Genomic DNA, 12,117 nt, shown 5'->3' with positions numbered 1-12,117 from the left:
CAGCCTCAACTGTTGTGTTGCATTGTTGTATGGGGTTGAACATCTGCCCCTTCCAGCCACAAAAGTGGCTGTGTTCCAGTGGTGGGTGGTTTCTTTCTATTCAGGGATCCTCTGAGGCTTGGAAAAGCTTGAGTATTAGGCATGACATACTGTCAACTGCTGCAGATCCCCTTGGCTCCCTCCTCCCAACATCTGCAAGGCCAGAGTTGTCCATCTTGGCTTGTCCATGTACAGTGCACAGAGCAGAAGGACCCAATTCCTACAGCTGCTGCTGCTGAGCAGGGAATGGGCCCTCGCCAGGAACCTGCCCATCCCATGCAGGAAACCTTTGTGGTCCCAGCCTGTAGCAGAAAAGAGGGAAGAGCTATCACCAGCTCCCTCAGGAGGGCTGTGCTGCTGGGACCACAGTGCTGGGATCGTCCCCACTTGCAGCACCCTGGTTTGGGATGCTCATCCTCCATCCAGCAGCTCTGCTGTGGCCCTGCTGTCCTGTGGGGTGGCAGGGGATGGAGCAGGCAGAGCAGGAGCACCGTGCACCACATTAAAGGCTTGGATGCTAAAGCAGAGCCGTGGTGAGGGACAAGGTGCCTGTCTCACACAGGTCTCTCAGCCCAGTGTTTTTTTTCCCTGCAGCATTGTTTCCCTGATTGACTGGCGCTGGCTTGGCAGAAGCCTTTTGAATATTCATTTGGCTGACGGGAGATGAGAGTGTGGTAGCTCCTTGAAATCAGCTTGGGGAGGGGAAGCAAATAAGACTGCCTTTTTCTCACTCCTAGTGCTACTTGAACTCTCTCAAATGCATGCTTCACATGGATAAATGATTGCAGAAGCCTCAGCCTACCTAACAAGCCTGCTGTTGTACAGCAAAAATTACGGTGCCTGCATACTTGCCATCCTCATTTAAAAGCCCATTCCTCATTAATATCACTTTATACATATTATTGCAGCTCGAAGTGCCATTCCTCTTCTCCCCACCCATTTCCTTGTCTGGCTGTGACATACAGGAACTACACCCAGTGCTCGACTCGCCTCTCCTGACCTTTTGTAACTTGGCTCCAAACTCCTTTTTTTGGGTCTTTTGCAAAACACTGTCAGAAGGGAAAAATCCTTTGTTAAAACACAGCCAACTCCTGCCTCAACGTGGAACAGTTTGTTCTGCTGAAAGAATGAGCCAGTTCAGTGAGCAGAAAAACATTGCCATAAACCAGCGGGCTCAATAAGCTGCAAAAGCCATCGGCTGCGCGCAGCGTCTGAAAGGACGACTCTGAAGCAGAATGCATGGGGATGGAAAAAAATAATCCACAATCCCAACCTGCCAAACCCCGTTTCTTTGCTTTCAGACAAAGTATTTTGCAGTTTTCTTTTTGGTTATAGCAACTGTAAGTGGAGGAATGGGAGCTGAGGCTGAGCCAGGATGTAACACAGCTCTGGAAGCTGCATATTGCAAAAGGGCACAGGGGATGAAGTAATCCAAAAATGCTCAGCTGGGAAGGGGCTGCAGCACTCATAGTCATCAGGCTGTGCTGCAGATGATCAGCTCCAGCGCCTCTGGTACTGTTTAGTAGCTTGGTTTAGTCCTTCCCACCCACATCTTGTTTTAAAGCTCTGGGCACTCTTTACTTCCCTGGAATTGCTGCTGCTCTGTCCCTTTTGCGGCTGCTCGGTAACTGGTGATCAGCCTGGTGATCAGCCTGGCTTCAGCAAGAGGTTCTTCATTCCACAGGGGCCTTGGATGCTTGGTGAGAAACCTCTGTGACAGGCTTTTGGGTTTGTGTCTGCAGTGGGATCGTTTTGGTGCCGGTATAAAAGCTGACACTGGTTTTCTTTTAACAGTAAATGTTGTGCTGGCATGAGAGCTGTAGTTCCCAGATTTGGGGTGATGGCCCCTCAGTTAAGGACACCCATATGGAGGTGATGTGCAAGCCTGGCAGCGGGGCTGTGAGCAGGGGTACATCAGCAAGGTGGGCTCCAAGGCTTCCCCAAGATGATTCCTTGGGAAGGGGCAGGCTGGAGCAGCACTGAGAGCACAGTGGGGCTCTGGCACTGTGTGTGCTCTGCTGCCATTGGGTGCTCACACCTGTGAGCTCCTCAGCAGCTCAGCCAAGTGTTCCCTGCTGATTTAAAAGTCTCAAGTATCCTTGTTGGAAATTTGATGTGGAGAAAGATCTACCTCTGGTGCTTATTCATTGCTCTGAGCTTCCCAGTAGATTTTTGTCTTGGAGCCAGTTCAGCAATTTCAGATAATAAAACCACAAAGAAGTGTATTTTAGGTGTAATCTATTCATGTTCACATACATTCTGGAGGGCTGCATCTGCCAAAGCTGGATTTGTCCTACAGAAATGGTGATGCTTGACAATGAGCTCCGAGGGTGGGATCACAAAGCATGTGGCACATCTGAAGGTGGTGTGGCAGGATATAATTGATGTGTGAGATGCCTGTGTTTCAGATGAAATCACAAACAAAGCCCTGACAATGCAAGCAAAGAGAAAACATCCTAGAGAAAGCACAAGGGGCTGAAATGGGAACCTCAGTGTGTTTACAAGCATGGTCATACTGTCCTGTTCAGGCACAAACCAGCCTGCTGGCAGTCCCCAGCTGAGTGTGAGGTGATGGGACACCCACATACTGATGAGCTGAGGGACTTCCTGAAGCTCCATTAATGCTATCTGGTGTCCTCTGCTGGCGGTGCTAACCCCAGAGCTGGCTCTGTTGAGATGTGATTATTTATCTCTGGGCCTTTTGCTTTGGGGGAATGCTGGGAATGTTTTGCAGCGTGGACAAAATCTGAGGATTGAAGCTGTGGCGGTGGGTCCCTGGATTGCTGGAACTGTGAACCCTGCTAAGGTAGTGCAATGCGGAGCAAATCTGTAATGAAGCCTCTGTGCCAAAAGAGATTATTACTTTTTTGGAAGATGTTAATGGTATGATTACATAACATTTATTTTGTGCTCAATCAAATGGATGAAGGCAGAGGAAAAGGAGTGAATTAATGTTAGTGATGTTCAAACAGAAGCACGCAAAGCTCTGAGGGATGATCAGTGGTTTTGTTTTGATGTGTGTTGTGGTGGTTGTTTTTTATTCCTCACATTCTCCTGAAATATAGCACACAGGCTTGTCTCTAAGGGGGGCACATTGCCAATAGTCTAAAGGTTATATTATCCCACTGACCTATTTTTATACTCCAATCGTGTTCTGTTTCAGCCGGCTCTTTCTAACCTTCCATCTTGCTCAGTTTTGTGCTTGTCTGGGAGGGGGAAAAAAAAAAGCAGATATAATTGCCCTTAGTCCCTGAGTGCTGAGGCAGCCTCTGCCCAGATACCAGCACACAGGAGAGGTGCTGCTGTTACAGCACAAGAGCAATCCAAACACACAGCTCAGAAACGGGCACCTACTTGAGACAGGGGGATGAGGAGCACTGTGGGGCAGAGGAGAGAGGGCTTCTCTTAAAGGCAGGTTTTAAATGGAGAAGTCCAGCAGTTTGGAGAAGGGTGAAATTTTTAATGAATAGCTCTGTTTAACTGGTCTAAATGGAAAAGACTCTTTTCTGCTCTAGGCCTGCCAAGGAATGGAGAATGAATACGATTGTTCGGTCAACCGGCTCCCACTGCATTTAGACTGTCCCCGTGGTTTCAAAGCCAGGCTTAAGCTACAAAGCACCCTGACCAGTTGGCATAAAGAGAAATTGTTCCTTAGTACAAACGTTGACTGTGATGCTGCTTGAAGCTCAAAACTGCTGAAGTTTGTGCGTGTGTTTGTACATTCGTGCAGCGTGAAATAATAAGATGTGAAGAGCCTTTCTTGCCTGCGTGGCCTCTCTGGGGCTGTGGTTATTGTATTGCTGGTGGCTCTGCTTGTTCATGTTAAGGTTTGAGTGCCTGCAGAGTTAGTGTGCTACCAATCTGCTCTGGAGGGGAAAATCTCCCTAACTGCTCATTGATGACCTTGCAGTGCTGAATGGGGTTAAACCCCCAAAGAATTAAGTGTGTCACAACCTCGGTGTGGGTTATGAACCAGGCTTTGGGTGGCAGGCACTACCTCCAGGTGCAAGGGCATGGCATGGGGATGTGTGCCAGAAGCCAGAGTGATGCTCAGCAGCATTTTTAGGCTGCTGGAGATGTTCCCATGCTGTGACTTCCTCCCAGCTGCAGCTTTTGCAGAGTTACTCAGGGAGGATGCTGGACTCCAGCTAGCTGGGATGCACAACCACAGAGTGGGAACAGAGGAGCTCAGCCCTGCCAAATCTTGCCCTTTCTTCTCCCTCACAGAGCCATGCTGGCACAGCTGGCAGAGAGGTCCCTCCCACACCTTGGAAGTTTCTCTGGAGAGGTGATCTGTCCCTGTTGGCTGTGTCTGTCTGCATGGAATGACAGGGATGTGGCCTGGAGAGGTCTCTGCTGAGATGTCCATTCACACAGCGTGTCACTGGGATGGATTAGCAGTAGCCCTCACTGGGCATCCTTCAGCAAGAAATAATTCAGACTGGTGAAACTCCTACATGACTTCTCATGAATGGACTGCAAAGGCCATATTAATAGGAAGGAATATTAATGGCCAGCCAAAGAGGAAGAGTCCCAGGACTGCCCTGGCTGGCAACAGGGCCTGTACCCCAAATACATGGAGCTGTTTATCCTTCCTTCCCCAGCACCATGGTAAATGCACCCAGTCCCAGCTGCTGAGCTGGCTCCCAGGGCAAACTGGGTGCCTGTCATGCTGGGGGGACCTGCTGTCCAACACAGGGGGATGGATGTTTGTGGGGGTTGCAAGGGGAAGGGGACTCAGCCCTCAGGTTTGGGTTGATAGTGCTGGCCACAGGGATCATTTAATTAATGGCCTGGCTAATTACAATGTGATTGGGAAGTCATCTGGAACTCCCAGAGACAGTGCTGCATCTTCTGACTCTGGCTGGAGGTAGAGCCTGAAGGGAGAGACAAAAACTCAAAAACATCAACTTTTTTTCCTCCTTTGATTTCTTCCTCTTTTCCCCCTCATAAGATGCTATCAGCTGGGGCCTGCAGAGCTTCAACTTAAAAACAAACCACTTTTATTTCAAGTGCCAATATTGTGCTTGGCTCCATATGAGACAGAAACATTAACTTTGTCTCTGACCTGGGGAGCGTGTCTGCCTGCCTAGCAGGCACTGAAAGTGTTGAGAAAACTGTTATTTTACTTCTATTTTGGTGCTGATTTTTAAAAATGGCCTTTTTTTATTAATTTCATTTTATTTTAACGGAGCATTCCCTCTTGAGCAGAGCCCACAGAACACACAGCCATCCTTTGTGTCCCCATGGAGCTTTGTCCCTGCTGTCAGTGTTGGCACCCAGGAGCTGGCAGGGCAGGGGAGGGCAGCTGTCCCCATATCCCCGTGCCTGGGCAGTGGGGCTGGAGCTGCTGTGTCCTGGTGCTGCTGCCTGGTGGGTTTTCTGGTTGCTGTTTCTAGGCGAGGTTTGCAAAAGGTCACAAACAATTAATCTGCTAACTGGGGACCTTGGCTCTGCATGCAGTGAATGTTTTGCATTAACAACCTAACTCGTTAATTCAGTGAAACATTTAAAACCAAACCAGTTATATCCAGCCAAGCTGGAAAAAGCTGAAAGTTCATACTCAGCAGTGCAGATTTCGAAACCTCCCTTTGTTAATCTCTGTAGAAGTAAATTTTCTGCTATTGCAGAGCTCACTGTGACTGGTCTGGGCATTGTTTCCTTCAGCAGAGGCAAAGCTGCTCTGCAGAGCATTGATTTTGTACCTGGAACTGCCACCTTTCCCTCCAGCCTTCATTTCTGTGAGCATCACTGGGAAAAAAAATTGGTTTTACTTGCTTTAAGTCAGTTTTCCCTCAAATTTCCAGCAGCAGGGATGGTTTAGGTGCACTGGACATTTGACTTGCTTACTCTGCTACTTTGTTTTGAAATTAGCAGGTATAAATTCAATTGGAACCATGAATTTAGGTACAATAACTTTGTCCTCCTGACTCGAGGTAACTCTTCCATTCAGCTTTGTCTCTTTGTTCCAGTTAATAATAAAATAATACATAGGAAATAGAGTTCTTCACTCATGGCTGTGCAGATGGGTCTGAGGCATCTGCAGTGGTGATACATACACTGAGATTGATTGTAAGGATCTTTTTCAATTGATTATTTTTTCTGCCATTAATTTACCCTATCAATTAGAACACCCTCGCTTACTTTAATGAGGGAGAAATCAGAGAATTATCCATTCTGTTATATATTAGTGGTGTATTAAAGTATTAAGTGTATTCCAGAAGGTGAGCAGTGAATAAAACATACTTCCAACATGTGGTTATGCAACTGTTCCATAGAAATGAAATGGACAAACAGTACACTTGATTAATTTTTTTTTCTCCCAGTAAATTGCCACTGTGATTCACTTCCAGCTAAAATTTGCAATCTGTGTTCTCAGGTGGCATTAATATTGGAGCCCCGCAGGAGAGCTGTGGTGGCTGGGGCTGCTTTGATTGCATTTTTAAGGAAAGTTGTTGGAGAGAGCACAGAGTTTGATGCAAATGTGCTGGTAAATGAAATGCAGAGCTTTTAGGTTCTCTGTAGGTGGGTCAGGCCATTCACACTTATCCAAAATAATAGCGATGGAGTGCTCGGGAGAGGCACTTTGTTAATGTGGCACAATGGGGGTCTTTGTGTGTCGCTGTTGCTTTGTATCAAATTTACTCTGTTGACAGATAAAAATCATCTTTTTGATATCTGGAGACTCCATAAACACTGGGTCAGATCTGTCAGGGACTGGAGCTGTCTCAGTAATGGAGACTGGAGTTTGCTGGAAAGAAAAAAGGTTGCAGAGGGCCCAGCAGCTTCTCTCTGTGCTAAAGCTGCAGGATAAAATGAAATAAGTATTCCCTTTTACCATTGCTTCCCTGACATAAAACTCCTCTCAGCCTTTAAAGCTGTATTTTGTAGCCTTCAGGCTGATCTTACTGCTTTTCCCCTAATTGACTCAACTTGGAAAGGTCATTGCAGCCTGCTAGACTGTGTAATATTTAACTTAGCATCAAAAATGAGCATCTCGGGATTGGTGTCAAATGGATGCTGTTCCCCTCTGAATAGCACAGCCCATTCATAGTCATCCAAATATTCCACTTGCTAATGCTAATGAATAACTCTGGCCCTCTGCAGAGGGCAGGACCAACCAGGAGAAGGTGGGATGGATGAGAGTGGCACAAAGCAGGTATTGAGATGTGCAATCCACACGCTCTAAATCCAGCTCACAGCTTTAATACCTGTTTTATTTATAGAATTTTTTTTTCAAGTTATAACTTCGAGCTCTTCACCATGCCTTAGCATAGCAAGCAGTCTTTTCTGATGCCAAGTTCAGTGATGACTAACACTGTTTACAGGACTGTTTTGTAATCTCAGATCAGCCCACATTAACGGGAAGTTACGTTTTCCCGTCAGTCTTTCAAACGGTGCCTGAGAGTTGCTGAGGCCAGAGCCAGCCATCCAGGCTCTCCCGTGTGGAAAAAATGATGTCAGCTTTCAGAACCAGCTTTTTAAAAAAATCTAATAAAGTTAGGGAGGTCATTTGAAATTGAACTTCCTCCACTTGATTTTTTTTTCTTTCTTTTGCATGAGGATCTTTCATTCCTCTGTTCTAAAAACTACCAACAAAACTAAGCACAGGAGGTATTGCATAAGCACCAACAAGGCATTTGCCTGATCTGCATTTCTCAGTGCATGAGATCAGCTCCAAATATCTGATCTGAGAAAGCTGCTGGTGCACAACTGCTGTAACTGATAGGAATTACCTCTGTGAGTCATCTCATAGGATGGTAAGTCTTTTTTTTTTTTTTTTAAGTTCAAGTTTTTATGAGTGTTTTTATAAAGCTCAGTTGCTGTTACTGTAAATCTCAGAGAAATCTGGCACAGAGTCTTTGTAATATGAATCAGTGCGTCCATATGCTTCCAAGTGACCTTGCAGTCTGGAAAAATACCATTTTATCCCTCTGTTGAAGAGAAAAAAAAAAAGCAGAGTTGCTGTAGAAAAGGTTGACAGAGGGGTGTCACCAGGCAGATGACTCCTGGTGCCAGCCACAGCAGCTTTGCTGCCCTGGGGTCATGATCTCAGGCACAGAGCATTTACTGTGCAAGTGGGAAAGCTCCATCAGGCCAGGAATAAGATTGTGGCTAATGCCTCAGCCAGCCCTGACCTTCCACAGGCTGGAGCACTTCAGGGTCTGCTGTAGCTTCAGAGGAGGAAAAAAAAAAAATAAAGGAAAAAGTTATTGTTGGTTGGTTGGGTTTTGCTTATTTTTGTTCGGTTTTGGTTTTAAATGTAACAAATCTCTGGTTAGCCCAAGGCCAGCAAAATGGGCTTGCACTGACGAGAAATTACCCTTTGTTAGGGAATACCCCAGTACACTGGGTGGTGTGACTGCCAAAAGCTGCAGAGGTGGTGGGAGGAGAAACCTAGGAGCCAGGAACATTGTGATGCTGCTCTTGAGCTTTGGGGCCTTTACCTTGCCTTGCAGCTCCAAGTGAGGACTCACAGATGGTGTTGGAACAGGAGTGAAGTGTACACAGGATGGGAAGGGCATCTCCCAAATGCTTTGCAGGCTTGCTGAGCAAGAAGGGCTAAAATACTGCAGCCTCCTCACTCCCAGCAGCAGCTCTGGGTGTCTGCAGAGACTCTTGGCACAGGCACAGTGCTCTGAGCTGGCAAGAAACTTCCTGACAGGATGGATGGAAAATGCTGATTTTGAAAAAATTGAAATGTTCTGTGGGGAATATGTGGATTTTTCATCCTTTTTTTTTGTGATGGAAAGCAGGCATCTTTCCCAGGTGACCCTGCCTAGTGTCACCTCCTGTGTGAGGCTGAGCTGGGACCTGGGTGCACAGGGAGCCCAGGCACTGCTCTCCCTGCTGAAATACCAAGGACGGGTCTTGACAGGGTAGAATGAGAGGAAAATTCAGTGTTTTTCCTCCTTAAATGAGAATTTGATGTGGGCTGTTAAAGTGACACGTTTGTGTGTTTGGTTTGAAACATAGTTTCACAGGTTTAGGTGTGAAAATAGAGTAAATCCAAGGTCAAGTTAGATTTTTCCAATGAAAGAAGAAAAATTATTTATTGAGTGAAGCAGTTAAATACCAGAGCAGTTGTACTTTGTCTACCAAGGGAACTAACCCCTCCTCTCTCTCCTTATTCTCAGGTTCAGTGGCAAATATGAACATTTGTCAACAACTCCTTGGGACATCATGAGTTTGCTGGAATCTGGACCACAGAACACTTGCAATAGCGCTTTCTAAATTTGAATTTCATTTAAATGAAAGAAAAATAGTCCTCTGGATCAACTGCAGCGATGGCTAGCAAAAGGAAATCCACAACTCCCTGCATGATACCAGTAAAAACACTGGTGCTTCAGGAGACCGAGCAGGATGCTGGAGAAGATGATCATGAAGGAACACAACCAGAGGCTCCTGCAGAAGGACCAGCAGCGAGTGATGCTGGGGCCAGCAACAGCAACAACGGAGCTTTGTCCAACGGGCACCGCGGCATTGCCGACAGCGACACTTACATCTGCAGGCCTTGTGACTTTGGCTCTCAAGACCTTCACCAGTTCTTCGGGCACTTGGACTCTGAGCACCCAGACTTCAGCAAAGAGCCCGCGTTCGCCTGTGTTGGGTGCAGCTTCCTGGCCAACAGCCACGAAGGGCTCTCACACCACAATGCTGAGTCGCACGCCGGCGAGACCGGCTTTGTCTGGAGGGTGGTGAAGCAGGACAGTCGTACAACCGTGGAGCAAAGTCCCTGTGAGGCCACCATCAGCCATGACCTGCCAGGAGAGCTCCCTGAGGAAGGGGCAGACGGCCAGTCTGAAATTATCATTACCAAAACCCCTATCATGAAGATAATGAAGGGGAAACCCGAGGCCAAAAAAATCCACACGCTGAAGGAGAATGTGTCGAGTCAGTTGGGCGGTGAGTCAGAGGGGAAGGATGGAGAGCATTCATTCCCAAATGGGTCGGTGCCAGTCAGCCAGCCCACTGCAAGTTCATCAAAGTCATCCCACATAGTGAATGGCTCTATCATAGGAAACGTGCCTGTTCTGCAGGCGGGTGTTGCACAACTTGTGTCTCTGCAGCAGCAGCCCCCGTTGCATCAGCAGCTCCCTACATCCAAGTCCCTTCCCAAGGTGATGATCCCACTGAGCAGCATTCCCACATACAATGCTGCCATGGACTCCAACAGCTTCCTGAAAAACTCTTTCAACAAGTTCCCCTACCCCACCAAAGCTGAGCTCTGCTACTTGACCGTGGTCACCAAGTACCCAGAAGAGCAGCTGAAGATCTGGTTCACTGCCCAGAGGCTGAAGCAGGGCATTAGCTGGTCACCAGAGGAGATCGAAGATGCCAGGAAGAAGATGTTCAACACTGTTATCCAGTCTGTGCCACAACCCACCATTACAGTGCTGAACACGCCCCTGGTTGCAAATCCTGGGACTGTTCCCCATCTTATCCAGGCAACTTTACCAGGCCACGTGGTGGGGCAGCCAGAGGGGACAGGGGGGCTGCTGGTCACGCAGCCCATCATGGCAAATGGGTTGAAGGGCACCAGCTCCTCTTTCACCTTGGCTGTGACTTCTGTCCCCAAGCCACAGCCGGCAGCGCAGCACAGCACCGTGAGCTCCAGCAACACATCTGGGGTCAAGGTGGTCAACAGCGGCCAGTCCCTGCTCACCGCCTGCCCTACCATCTCCTCGCAGACCTTCCTGGATCCCAATGTCTACAAAAACAAGAAGTCCCACGAGCAGCTTTCAGCCCTCAAAGGCAGCTTCTGCAGAAACCAGTTCCCTGGCCAGGCTGAGGTTGAGCGGCTGACAAAGATCACGGGCTTGTCCACCAAGGAGATCCGAAAATGGTTCAGCGACAGGAGGTACCACTACAGGAACGTGAGAGGCGGCCGGGCCGTCTTCCCTGGAGACAGTGCTCTTGATTCCCTGCCCGAAATCACCTTGGATGTCCCACCCAGAGGAGCCGAGCTGAGCCCTGCGGCGGTGGCGGCTACGCCGGCCCCTCACCACCCGCCACGGCGGCAGTCATGGCACCAGGCGCCCGACTTCACCCCGACCAAGTACAAGGAGCGAGCGCCGGAGCAGCTGAAGGCCCTGGAGAGCAGTTTTGCCCAAAATCCCCTTCCTGCTGAGGAAGAGGTAAACCGCCTGAGGGGGGAGACGAAGATGACGCGGAGGGAGATCGACAGCTGGTTCTCGGAGAGGAGGAAGAAGAAGGTGGCGGAGGAGAATAAGAAAGTGGAGGAGGTGGCTCAACAGGAGGACGAGGAGGCAGAGAATGGCGGCGGGGAAGGGGAAGACTCCTCGGATGAGCAGAGGGCCACGAGTGAGAACGGCTCAGTCGACGCCTCCGGCAGCAACCCGAGCTCGGCGGACCGGAAGGTGAGTCCCATCAAAATCAACCTGAAAAACCTGCGAGTGACCGAGTCCAACGGCAAAACCGAGGTACCGGGGACCGGCGCAAATGAAAAGGGGGACGGCAGCTCCAGCCGGCCGCCCACCCCTCCCAAAACCAAACTGAACTTCAAAAAAACGGCCCAGCAGCGGCATCTGCTGAAGCAAATGTTCGTGCAGACCCAGCGCCCCACGAACCAGGAGTATGATGCCATCGTGTCCCAGACGGGCCTGCCGCGGGCCGAGGTCATTCGCTGGTTCGGGGACAGCCGCTATGGCTACAAGAACGGGCAGCTGAAGTGGTATGAGAACTACCGGCGGGGGCTCTTCCCCCCGGGGCTGGTGGAGGTCAGCCCCGCCGGCCGGGAGGTGCTCGAGGACTACTACGAGAAGCACAAGGGGCTGCGGGAGGAGGACGTGCCCGGCCTCTGCGAGCGCGCCCGCCTCGGCGCCCAGCAGCTCAAGGTGTGGTTTGCGCTGAAGGCGGAGGAGGAGGGCAGGGGCTGCGGCCCCGAGGCGGCCGGCAGCCGGAAAGGGCCGGGCGGAGCCGGCGCGGAGGCCTCGGAGAGCAGCGAGGCGTGGGAGCCGGGCGGCCAGGAGGGCAGCGCCGGGAGCCCCGACGCCCCCGGGCCGCCGCCGCCCGCCACAGGGCTGGGTAAGGCCCCTGCCTCGGCAAGGGAGGGCT

General features: G+C 49.6%; 1 protein-coding gene across 4 annotated transcripts in view; it reads left to right on the top strand.

Moving 5' to 3' along the window:
* Window positions 1-12,117, top strand: part of ZHX3 (zinc fingers and homeoboxes 3) — a 46,627-nt gene that overhangs the window by 27,659 nt on the left and 6,851 nt on the right. Inside the window, exons 1-2 of one of the 4 annotated variants that reach the window (XM_077187518.1) lie at window positions 1,718-1,739; window positions 9,177-12,087. In XM_077187518.1, the coding sequence (XP_077043633.1) occupies window positions 9,327-12,087 (2,761 nt within the window). In that variant the 5' untranslated portion in view covers window positions 1,718-1,739; window positions 9,177-9,326. Of the gene's footprint in view, window positions 1-1,717; window positions 1,740-7,450; window positions 7,800-9,176; window positions 12,088-12,117 lie in introns of those variants that run through there. The other 3 variants (XM_077187517.1, XM_077187519.1, XM_054644520.2) reach the window with 3 other exon arrangements.

Source organism: Agelaius phoeniceus, chromosome 17 (genome assembly GCF_051311805.1).
Source record: "Agelaius phoeniceus isolate bAgePho1 chromosome 17, bAgePho1.hap1, whole genome shotgun sequence".
In the NCBI taxonomy this organism is placed as follows: Eukaryota; Metazoa; Chordata; class Aves; order Passeriformes; family Icteridae; genus Agelaius; species Agelaius phoeniceus.
The sequence above is the reverse complement of the archived record's forward strand: the minus strand, read 5'-3'. Positions and strand labels throughout refer to the sequence as shown.